Below are 12493 nucleotides of genomic sequence, written 5' to 3' on the forward strand. Positions count from 1 at the left end.
TATAGTTCTGCCTTTGTGCCAGTACCATATTGTCTTGATGACTGTGGCTTTGTAGTATAGCATGAAGTCAGACAGGTTGATTGCTCCAGTTCCATTCTTCTTTCTCAAGATTGCTTTGGCTATTTGAGGGTTTTTTTGTATTTCCATACAAATTGAGAAATTATTTGTTCTAGTTCTCTGAAAAATATCGTTGTGTCTTGATAGGGATTGCATTGAATCTATAGGTTGCTTTCGGTAGTATACTCATTTTCACTATATTGATTCTTCCAATTCATGAACATGGTATATTTATCCATCCGTTTGTGTCCTTTTTCATTTCTTTCACCAGCATTTTATAGTTTTCTATATATAGGTCTTTGTTTCTTTAGGTAGATATATTCCTAAGTATTTTATTTTTTTCGTTGCAATGGTGAAAGGAATTTTTTCCTTAATTTTTGTTTCTGTTTTCTCATTGTGTATAGGAATGCAAGGGATTTCTATGTGTTAATTTTATATCCGGCAACTTTACTATATTCATTGATTAGCTCTAGTAATTTTCTGGTGGAGTCTTCAGGGTTTTCTATGTAGAGGATCATGTCATCTACAAACAGTGAGTGTTTTATGTCTTCTTTTCCAATCTGGATTCCTTTTATTTATTATTTGCTCTAATTGCTGTGCCAAAAACGTTCAAAACTGTGTTGAATAGTAGTGGTGAGAGTGAGCACCCTTTTCTTGTTCCTGACTTTAGGGGAAATGCTTTTGATTTTTCAGCATTGAGGATAATGTTTGCTGTGGGTTTGTTATATGTAGCTTTTATTATGTTGACGTATGTTTCTTCTATTCCTACTTTCTGGAGGGTTTTTATCATAAAAAGGATGTTGAATTTTGTCAAAAGCTTTCTCTGTATGTATTTAGATAATCATAGTTTTTATCTTTGAATTTGTTAATGTGGTTACATTGATTGATTTGCAGATATTGAAGAATCCTTGCATCCCTGAGATAAAACCCACTTGGTCATGATGTGTTATCTTTTTAATATGTTGTTGGATTCTGTTTGCTAGGATTTTGTTAAGAATTTTTGCATCTATGTTCACCAGTAAGATTGGCCTGAAGTTATCTTTTTTTGTGGCGTCTTTGTCAGGTTTTGGTATTAGGGTGATGGTGGCCTCATAGAATGAGTTTGGAAGTTTACCTTCCTCTACAGTTTTCTGAAAGAGGTTGCGTTGAGTAGGATAGGTGTTAGCTTCTCTCTAAATTTTTGGTAGAATTCAACTATGAAGCCGTCTGGTCCTGGGCTTTTGTTTGCTGGAAGATTTCTGATTACAGGTTCAATTTCTGTGCTTGTGATGGGTCTGTTAAGATCTTCTATTTCTTCCTGGTTCAGTTTTGGAAAGTTACACTTTTCTAAGAATTTATCCATTTTTTCCAAGTTGTCCATTTTATTGGCATATAGTTGCTGATAGTAGTCTCTTATGATCCTTTGTATGTCAGTGTTGTCTGTTGTGATCTCTCCATTTTCACTTCTAATTTTGTTGATTTGATTCTTCTCCCTTTGTTTCTTGATGAATCTGGCTAATGGCTTGTCATTTTTATTTATCTTCTCAAAGAAGCAGCTTTTGGCTTTGTTGATTATTTGCTATGGTCTCTTTTGGGGTTTTTTTGCGTTTAATTTCTGCCCTAATTTTTAAGATTTCTTCCTTCTACTAACTGTGGGGTTCTTCATTTTTTCCTTTTCTAGTTGCTTTATATGTAGAGTTAGGTTATTTACTTGACTTTTTTCTTGTTTCTTGAGGTGAGCCTGTATTGTTATGAATCTTCCCCTTAGCACTGTTTTTACAGTGTCCCATAGGTTTGGGGTTGTTGTGTTTTCATTTCATTTGTTTCTATGCATATTTTGATTTCTTTTTTGATTTTTTATATGATTTGTTGGTTATTCAGCAGCATGTTTTCAATAATTTTTCTCTGTAATTGACATCTACTCTTACTGCATTGTGGTCAGAAGAGATGCTTGGAGTAGTTTCAATTTTTTTGAATTTACCAAGGCTAGGTTTATGGCTCAGGATGTGATCTATTCTGGAGAAGGTTCTGTGAGCGCTAGAGAAAAAGGTGAAATTCATTGTTTTAGGGTGAAATTGCCTATAGGTATCAATTAGGTCCAACTGGTTTATTGTATCATTTAAAGTTTGTATTTTCTTGTTAATTTTCTGTTTAGTTGATCTATCCATAGGTGTGAGTGGGGTAGTAAAGTCTCCCACTATTACTGTGTTAATTTCCCCTTTCATACTTGTTAGCAATTGCCTTACATATTGCGGTGCTCCTATGCTGGGTGCATGTATATTTATAATTGTTATATCTTTTTCTTGGATTGATCCTTGATCAGTATGTATTGTCTATCTTTGTCTCTTTACACAGCTTTTGTTTTAAAGTCCATTTTATCTGATATGAGTATTGCTACTCCTGCTTTCTTTTGGTCTCTATTTGTGTGGAATATCTTTTTCCAGCCCTTCACTTTCAGTCTGTATTTGCCACTTGTTTCAAGGTGGGTCTCTTGTAGACAAGATATATAGGGGTCTTGTTTTTATATTTATTCCGCCAGTCTTTGTCTTTTGGTTGGGGCATTCAACCCATTTACATTTAAGGTAATTATTGATGAGTATGACCCCATTACAATCTACTTTATTGTTTTGGATTCGAGATTATATACCCTTTCTGTGTTTACTGTTTAGAGAATATCCTTTAGTATTTGTTGAAGAGCTGGTTTGATGGTCCTGAATTCTCTCAGTTTTTTCTTGTCTGTAAAACTGTTGATTTTTCCGTCATATTTGAATGAGGTACTTGCTTGGTACAGTAATCTGGGCTGTAGATTATTTTCTTTCATCACTTTAAGTATGTTCTGCCATTCCCTTCTGGCCTGAAGAGTTTCTGTTGAAAGATCAGCTGTTATCCTTATGGGAATCCACTTGTGTGTTATTTGTTGTTTTTCCCTTGCTTTTAATATTTGTTCTTTGTGTTTGATCTTTGTTAATTTGATTAATGTGTGTCTTGGGGTGTTTCACCTTGGGTTTAGCTTGTTTGAGACTCTTGGTTTCTTGGACTTGGGTGATTATTTCCTTCCCCATTTTAGGGAAGTTTTCAACTGCTATCTTCTCAAGTCTTTTCTCATGTTCGTTCTTTTTGTCTTCTTCTTCTGAGACTCCTATGATTTGAATGTTGGTGCATTTAACATTGTCCTAGAGGTCTCTTGAGATTGTCCTCATTTCTTTTCAAGCTTTTGGATCATTTTCACTATCATCATTTGGAATTCTCTATCAGGTAGATTCCCTATCTCTTCCTCTTTTGTTTGGTTTGGTGGATATTTATCCTGTTGCTATACCTACTGGGTATTTCTCTGCCTTTTCATCTTGTTTATATTGCTGCGTTTGGGGTGGCCTTTCTGTATTCTGGCAGTGTGTGGTTCCTTTTTATTGTGGCAGTCCCTCACTGTGGATGGGGTTGGATGGGTGGCTTGTCAAGCGTTCCTGATTGGGGAAGCTTGTGTGAGTGTTATGGTGGATGGAGCTGGATTTCTTCTGTCTGGAGTGCAATGAAGTCCCCAGTAATGAGATTTGAGATATCAGTGGGTTTGGTGTCACTTTGGTCAGCGTGTATATTGAAGCTGAGGGCTGTGTTCCTGTGTTGCTGGAGAAATTGCATCATGTATCTTATTCTGGAACTTGTTGGCTCTTGAGTGGTGGTTGGTTTCAGTGTAGGTGTGGAGACATTTGATGAACTCCTATTGATTAATGCTTCCTGCATTCAGGAGTTCTCTGGTGTTCTCCAGATTTGGACTGAAGCCTCCTGGTTTTCAGTCTTCTTACAGTGGCCTCAAGACTTCTCCATCTATACAGCACCAATGATAAAACATCTAGGTCAGTGATGAAAAGTTTCTCCACAGTGAGGGACACCTGGAGAGGTACACAAAATTACATGGAGAAGAGAAGAGGAAGGAGAGAGATAGAAGTGGTCAGGAGGAGAAGAGGGGAATCAAAAGGGGAGAGGACAAGCTAGCCAGTAATCACTTCCCTATGTGCTCTCTACAGTTTGGATCTCTCAGAGATGTTCCCAGAGTTAAACAGAGAAGAGGAGGAGGAGGAAGGAGACAGAGGTGACCAGGAGGAGAAAAGGGGGAATCAAAAGGGGAGAGACAGATCCAGGCAGTAATCAGTTCCCTAAGTGTTCTCCACAGCCTGGAACACACAAAAAGATTCACAGAGTTGGATTGAGAAGAAAAGGGCGGAGGGGTGAGATAGAGGCGACCTGGTGGAGAAAAAGCAGAGTCAAAAGAGGGAGAGAGCAATCAAGCCAGTGATCTCATTCCCTAGTAAAAATGGGTACTAAAGATTGGATTCTTAAAGGTACAAAATTTGATAACAAATGCCAAAAAGCAAAGATTAAAAATCTAGAATAGAGATTAGATTCTCAAAAATAAAATATTAAGAAAAATGAAAAAAAGTCACAAAAATGATAAAATATATATATATATATGAAGTTTGCTTTAAAAATAGGTCTTTTGTTTTTTTTGCAAGGTAATAGTAGGTTATAAAAATGAAATTTGAAGGAGTAACAGGAGACTTACAAATAACTAATAATAAAAGTTTTGAATATTTAAAAAATGATAATTGTAAAAATATATCTAGGACTTCTCTGGAACTGTTGCACACAGTGTAGGGTAAGTGCATTTCCAAATAGTTCCTTGGTCCAGCTTATAGTTCTCAAGGTCTATAGGCCCTTTTCTATGTAGTTGGTGCTAACTACAAGGTTTTAATCTGTTGCATCTGTCACTTCCAAAGCGGTTCCCTCTGTTTATTTTAGGTTCTTCTGTTTGCTGGTCTCTTCAGTGTCTATAATTTCCGCCCTGACACAAGGGGGGCGGTGGTAGTCACTTTTTTTTTAGTGTCACTTGTTCAGTCGTGCCGTGGGGAGGGAGGAACACTGCAAACAAATATCACTGGCATGTGCTGACAGTGATTCAGTCACACTGGGTTTGCCCCCACTCACGGCGTGTGTGCTTTCCCAGTCTGCACTGCTCAGGTTCTAGGTTGCACTGCCGGGAACTGTCTGAAGCGGCCCCTGGGTTGCCTGTACTCCCCAGGTCTAAGCTGCTCAGGTTCAGGTTCTCGGGTACTCCACAAAGGCACAGACTTGGTTGAGCCTGGGTTTTGTGCCCTTCCCAGGTCCGAGCAGCTCAGGTGAGCAAGTGCTTGGTGAGCACAGTCTTCCCCAGGTGAGGCATGCATCTTATCACCTCCCAGGTCCCAGCCGCTCAGTTTCCTGGGGGTCAGCAGGCGCACCTGTCTCAGGTGTGCTGTGTTTCTCTTCTGAGGAGCTGAAATCTGGCTGTGACACTCCTGGCGGATGTCAACCGTCTAGAATCCCAAGAAGTGTTGGTTAGCAACTGGGATCCTGCTTACGGTTGGGTATAAGATGCTGTCTCTGGGGCTGAGATTGCCCCTTTCTGTTGCTGGCTACCTCCCCTCCCCCTGCCTGTCTGTGGTGGTAGGAGATGGGCTGGCTAGCTCTCTTCTGGTATTCGCTCAGTCCTTTGTTCTTTGAGCAGGCCAACAGTGCCTTAAGTTAGGGCTCTTTTGGGGATAGTTCTCTCTCTCTCCTTTTTTTTTTTCCTTTGTTTCTCTGGCTGTCCCACAGTTTGGATTGCTGTCTTCACGTTAGCTCCCTGAGATTGTCCTCCGGGCTTTCAGGCCCAGTCCTTACCCTGAACAATGTAGCCTGCACCTCCCTGTTCAGCCCCTGCTTGCTGTTGGTGAATGTGAGTGCTGGAAGTTGCCGTTAGGCATGTAATCTGTGGGTTTGATTTATCTATGTATTTATTTATTTATTTATTTTTCTGTTTATCTACTATCTATCTATCATCTTTCTGTCTATCTAATCTGTATTTTTCTTCCCAGTTATGTTACCCTCTGGGATTCCAGATCTCCCCACAGGCCCGCCTGTGAGAGGGTTTCCTGGTGTTTGGAAAGTTCTCCTCTTATAAGATTCCCTTCCCTGGACGGGTCTCCATCCCTGCCTCTTTTGTCTCTCTTTTTATCTTGTCTCTCTTTTTATCTTTTATATTTTGTCCTACCTCTTTTCAGAGACAACAGGCTGCCTTTCTGGGTGCATGATGTCCTCTGCCAGCGTTCAGAAGTTGTTTTGTGGAATTTGCTTAGCATCCAAATCTTCTTGATGAATTTGTGGAAGAGAAAGGGGTCTCCCCATCCTATTTTCTGTCATCTTAGGACCGTCCCCTGGCCTGTAGTTTTGTGGTATCTTAGTTTGGTTTTGCACTCTAGGTGATGCTGGCTTCAAAGAATGAGTTTGGGAGTTTTCCTACATCTCAAATTTTCTGGAAGAGTTTGAGTAGGATAACTCAGCCCTTCTCTAAGTTTTTGGTAGGATTCAAAATTCTACCAAATTTTATTTTGTTTTGTAGAAAGATTTGTTTGTTGCAAGATTTTTGATGATTTCTCATTTCATACCAGTGTTGTAAGGAAAGATACTTGCTATAAATTAATTTTTCTTAAGTTTGTTAAGACTTGGGACTTATGTTATGGTCTGTGTGAAGAATATTCCAAGTGTGTTTGAGAGGAATGAGGATCTTGTTGCTTTTGGATGGAATATCCTGTTGCTTTTGGATGTATGTGTGTTAGATCCATTTGATCTGATGTGTAGTTCAAATAGTGTTTCCTTGTAGATTTTGTATTTGGATGATCTATCTATTAAAAGTTGTAATACTGAAGCCTCTGGAGACTTGCTAGTTATTTTAATATATTTCTCCTTCAAGGCAAATACTAATGAATTTGAAGCAAGAAATATATTACAATAATAAGTCTCCATTTAGTATTTGCTTAATATATTTAAGTGTGCAATATAAGATCTAATGTTGGTTTCAGGCATATTTTTGATGTATGTCTGGGTGCCTTGACGATTTATCATTATGTAAAGACCTTCTGTTCCATTTTTCAGGTATTGTTGTTTTGTCTAATGTATAGCTCTCTCTACTGTTTTTTTGTTTCCACTTGAAAGGGATATCTTTATCCGTCTCTTCACTTTTAGTGTTATGTTTGTCCTTAACTTCTGCAATAAATGTCCTATAGGCAGCACATAGTTGGTAGTTGAGTGTTTTGTTTTTTCTTGTTTTTTTCCTAATCCATCTAGCCACTCTGTCCTTTGACTGGAAAATTTAGTCCATTTAACATCAGGGTTTTTAAGGATACTTGAAGACTTACTATCTTAGTGTTTTCTGAATTTATTTGTTTTTTTCCTTCTTTCGCTGCTTTTTTTGGGGAACTGATTATTTTTCATAGTGATAACTTTTTTTCTTTTACATTTTATGTATCTACTGTAGGTTTTTAAATATGAGGCTTAACAGTAATGTTATGCACCTAATGATCTGTTTTAAGCTGATGACAATTTAAAACTTTATTGCATACAAAAAACTCTGTTCTTTTACTCCTCACATTTACATTTCTGTTATTGCAGTTTATCTTTCTTATATTGTATATTCATCTAGAAATTATAGTGTGTTATTTTTAATAGTTTTTGTCTTTGATTTATAGGATAATATATTATTGTCCTACATGTCCTTCAGAAATGAAGGAAAGATAGAGTTGCCTAAACAGATGCAAAGGAGTTCGTCACCAGTAGACCTGCCTTATAATAAATGCTGAAAGGAGTTCTTCGGGCTAATGTGAAAAATAGTGTGGGGAGGGGAGGAATGAGATAAATTGGGAGGTTGGGATTGACACTTAGACACTATTGATAGTATGAATGCAGTGTATAAAAACAGATAATGAAAACTTACTGTAAGACACAAGGAACTCTACTCAATGCTCTTTGTGACCTAAATGGAAGGGATTCCAAAAGGAGAACATAAATGTACATATACGGTTGATTCACTTTGTTGTCCAGTAGAAACTAACACAATACTGATCTCAATTTCATCATTTAGGATGAAATTCAGGGGATATAGGACATTTGGATATCCAGATGTTTACAGGCTACGGAAATGATTAGTTCTTGAAGCCATTGTTTCCCTCTTTCTCTCCTCGTTTCCTGGGATGCCAGTAGTATGTAAGTTGCTTTCTGTAGTGATAGCCCATAGTTTTTGTTTTGTTTCTCTCTGACTAATTTATATGAAGGTCATGTCATCAATTTTTTTTTCTTCTTTATCCATTTTGCTGTTGATGCTCTCTGTTGCATTTTCCCCCCATTTCATCTCACTGTATTCTTTCAGAAATTTGTTTGGTTCTCTTTTATGATCACTGTCTTGCACTTAAACTTCCTTTGTTTACATGTAGCTTTCAATGTTTTGTTTAGTTTTTCCATGTTTTAGTTCACTGAAGTTTCTTAAAATGATTTCTTAATTCTTTATGGCATATTGCAGATCTCCATGTTTTTTGGGTTGATTACTGGAAAGTTACTGTGTTCCATTGGTTGTTGTGTCCTTGATTAATTTTTAATGTATTTTTAAAATGTATTTAGTTTTAGTTGAAGGATGCGGAAAAGGCAGTGGCAGCCCACTCTAGTCCTCGTGCCTGCAGGGTACTGTGGACAGGGGAGCCTGACAAGCTGCAGTCCATGGGGTTGCTGGGAGTTGGACACGGCTGAGCGACTTCACTTTCACTTTTCACTTTCTTGCATTGGAGAAGGAAATGGCAACCCACTCCAGTGATCTTGCCTGGAGAATCCCAGTGACGAGGGAGCCTAGTGGGCTGCCATCTATGGGGTCGCACAGAATCGGACACAACTGAAGTGACTTAGCAGCAGCAGCAGCAGTGAAGGATGATTACTTTATAACATTGTTTGATTTCTGCCATACATCAACATGAATCAACCACAGATGTTCATATGTTCTATGAATCAACACAGATATACATATTCCATCTCTCTTGAATCTCCCTGCCGTTTCCCTCCCCATCCCACTCTGGGTTGTCACGGAGCACTGGCAGTGTTGTTTTGGTGAGAATCGCAGAAAACTTACCTCTAACCATGATGTATCCAAATTGAACTTTTATTAGAGCTAATAAAATGAATTTTGAAGGGAAATTTGAAGATGCCTTAATAATATATCATTTTACTGTTATGCTGATAAGACATTTTTTCAATTACCTTTTTATAATTGCAGTTTTGAGAGGAAAAAGAAGACAAGCTAGAAAGTTTTGGGGAGAGGAAGCAGTGACAATTTATTTAGAAGAAATATCTACTGTATTTTTATGGTTGAAAAATATTTATTACTGTACTTACCATGGCCCTTCTATTTGAAGCATGTGGAATAAAAGTCATGAAATAGGTTATCTTTTGAAAATGGATTGGAAATGTCTTAGGGATGACATCTTGGAAACTAATTCTTTAATATAAATTATAATTGTTTTTTTACTTGTGTATTCGTTAAGGACTATGTGATTAAAATGTCAAACATAGAGATATACATCAAGAACCGTGACATATGCTTTAGGGAAAAAAAAGGAATAAAGTGGACTCTCATCAGAGGGAGGGGTTTTTTAAGAGTTTTCTTGTTATGGGGAAGTATATGTAAGAGATAAATCAAAACAGATGATGATACAGAAAGGTCTTTCCATATCTGCAACCAGGCATAGAGTTTGGGTCCTGTGGAGATGATGTATATTGTTGGCTGTTGACAGAGACAAACAGATTGGCATTGGTGGTAGAAAGGAGGCGAAGATGAATTAAGGGAAATTAAAAGAATAATGGAGGGATAGTCAGAACCAGATCTTGGAAGCTTGTAGTCCATGGGGTTTGAATTTTGTCTAGAGTCAGCAGGGAGCCATTATCATATTTTGCATTGAAGTCTGATACCATTTAAATTATGCTTTAGAAAAGGAAGTTGTTTATAGTCACAGATACATGAGGAGGAGAGGAGCATGGCATTCCTTGAAGGACCACATAGTGGAAAGAAGCAGAGGAAATATGATGTAGAGCCTTTACTGGGATTCTGAAGAGAAGGAATGGGCAAGGAAGAGAAGGTATACTAAGTTTATGGTTGGATACTTTGAATAATTTCAATGGTCTCTGGGCTGTAGGAACCCAGTTGTTGTCCCTAGTTGTTTGGTTTGTGGCATTAGATTATTTTATGGTAAATGTATTCTAGGCAGAGTGTATCAGTTGATGGTTAAGGGTGCAGGCTTTTTTTGGTGGATTTGCATATCAAAGGGGCACTCAAAAAGGAGACTGTTGGTTTCACTAGGATTTACCTTCCTCTGGGCGGGGCAGTTCCTCCAGGATCAAGGACCCAAAAGAGAAAAATATACTCACTACACTACATTTGAAATTTTAACAAACAGACATTCTGTATGTTGTCAACAAAAATAATGCTACATGTGATAGCAATGTTGAAGGTGAATTAGAGAGTGGAGATAGGAAAAACCAGCCTTAAGTTTGTGTAGTCCTTGGTGCTAAGTAAATCATGACCCCTCTAATAAACCTCATCTTTCTGTTTCCTCTTATCTACCCACTTGTTTTTTAGGCTGTGCTAGGTATTTTGCATTCTTATATTTTAAGTTCTGTTTTAACTGGCTGTTTTTTCTACCATAGATTAAATTTTGTATATGACTATCATCTTTATGTTCAAATGTTTTTTTCTAGCTGCTACCAAATCTTTTGTTGCCTGGAGAATATAAATATACTTTGAGAATTATTTCTGCAATCAGAAGGTCAGTGAAGGGAAGTGATTGTAAGCTAAGCAGAAATCTCAAGCGTGTTTATCATTGTAACAAATTTTTATCTTTCACCCTTCTGTAATTCATTGGTAGGAAGATGATAGTCTGTATTAAATTCAAAGGTGTGATAAGAATTTTGCCGGAATTCCCTCAATACAAAGTTTGTTAAACTTGAATCTTAAAAGAGTCATTTACTGATAATGGAGAGGAAGCTAGAGGGTGATTTCTGGGGTACAAAAAATGTTCTGTATCTTATTCTGATTTATGCTAATACAAAAATAGACATGTAAATTAAATGAAACACTTAATATTTATGCACTTTAATGAAAGAAATTACTGAAATACAGCAGAAAAGAAACAGACTCATAGATAACAAACTATGGGTTGCCAGTGAGAAGGGGAGAAGAAAGATAAGGTAGGAATATAAAGCGGTACGAACTATTACATGTAAAATAAATAAGCTCAAAGACATGTTGTACCACACAGGGAACATAGCCAAAATTTTTAATTATAAGTAGAATGTAACTTTCAAATATTGTGAATCACTGTGTTGTACACTTGAAACTTACATAGTAATTGCACTCAGCTGTGCCTCAATTAAAAAAATTATGTTATTTATATAGGTTATACTGTGATTAAAACAATGAGAAAGTTCTTAAACACTGTCAACCTGATTGATTTACTGCCCTTTCTTATGATGTAATTGCCCAAATACTTTGGGAAATCATGATGTTTCTTTTATTTTATATGGATAGGTTTCTGATTAATCAATAAATGTGACCATTTCAGAAGTATAAATATCACAGTGGCATATGTAATATAAATAGTTACTGTTCGGTGTACTTTATTCCCTGGTTTAGGAGCTGTGACTAATGAGAATCAGAGGCCATGGATGAAGATGAACTTGAATTACAGCCACAGGAGCCAAATTCATATTTTGATGGAATAGGTATATCTATTTCTTGGTTGGTCCATTTGCCATTTGCCAAATTTGGAATTGTCTATCAATAGGGTGGATTTTTAGATCTGTAATTTATTTATACTTTGGTATCTTCTTATCCTGTCAAAATCTCAATGCCAACTCAATCTTGTTAATAATACCATCAGTATCAAATTCTTAGCTGTTGACTTTAGTTATTCTCATTTTTCCCAATTAAGTCCTGTTAGTTATTTCTGCTGGTATTGGTTTTCTTTTTTTGTTGTAATGCATTTCTACACATTTGGTGACCTGTAAAATACATCAGTTTGTTACCTTGCATTTTTGTAGGTTGGAAATTAATATATAGTGTGACTTAACTGTCATTTATGTAGAATTTCACAAAGCCAAACTCAGGGTGTTGGCAAGGCTTCATTCCTTTGCTGATTGCCTTTTTTATTTTGCTGCTGGAGAATGCCTGTATTCCTTCTCATGTTTTACATGTGGTTCTCTTTAGCAGTAGCAAATTGAGTCCCTATCATGTTTTGAATATAACATTCCTTCCTGTCACATTTTCTTGACTCCAGCCAGCAGCCCACCCAGGATAATCTGCATGTATCTTACACTGACACCCTTAATTCCATCTGCAAGATTTCTTTTACTGTGTCACAAACATATTATCTAGATCCAAGAATTAGGATTTGAATATCTTTGAGGAACTATTTTGCCTAACACTCTGGTTCCCAAGCATTTAAGCCTCTTATAAGTGTAAAATCTGTTCTTCCTCTCCTGAGGTTCTCAGACTTGGTATCCAAAATGCTCATCTGAAGTTAAGAAAAGTCTAAAATAGCATCTAAATCTGATGTTCATGATACTCTGGGTA

At 37.1% G+C, this 12493-nt stretch overlaps 1 protein-coding gene across 26 annotated transcripts in view; it reads left to right on the forward strand.

Annotated features, from left to right (window-relative positions):
- The window catches only part of LOC145537626 (zinc finger X-chromosomal protein-like), a 75184-nt gene that overhangs the window by 38166 nt on the left and 24525 nt on the right, over window positions 1-12493 (forward strand). For 13 of the 26 annotated variants that reach the window (XM_081568372.1, XM_081568390.1, XM_081568370.1 and 10 more), the window contains one exon: window positions 11555-11643. In XM_081568372.1, the coding sequence (XP_081424498.1) occupies window positions 11583-11643 (61 nt within the window). In that variant the 5' untranslated portion in view covers window positions 11555-11582. Of the gene's footprint in view, window positions 1-7966; window positions 8089-10620; window positions 10689-11554; window positions 11644-12493 lie in introns of all 26 variants that reach the window. The other 13 variants (XM_081568380.1, XM_081568371.1, XM_081568374.1 and 10 more) reach the window with 3 other exon arrangements.

Source organism: Giraffa tippelskirchi, chromosome Y, assembly GCF_054371585.1.
Source record: "Giraffa tippelskirchi isolate mGirTip1 chromosome Y, T2T-mGirTip1v1.2.pri, whole genome shotgun sequence".
NCBI lineage: Eukaryota > Metazoa > Chordata > Mammalia > Artiodactyla > Giraffidae > Giraffa > Giraffa tippelskirchi.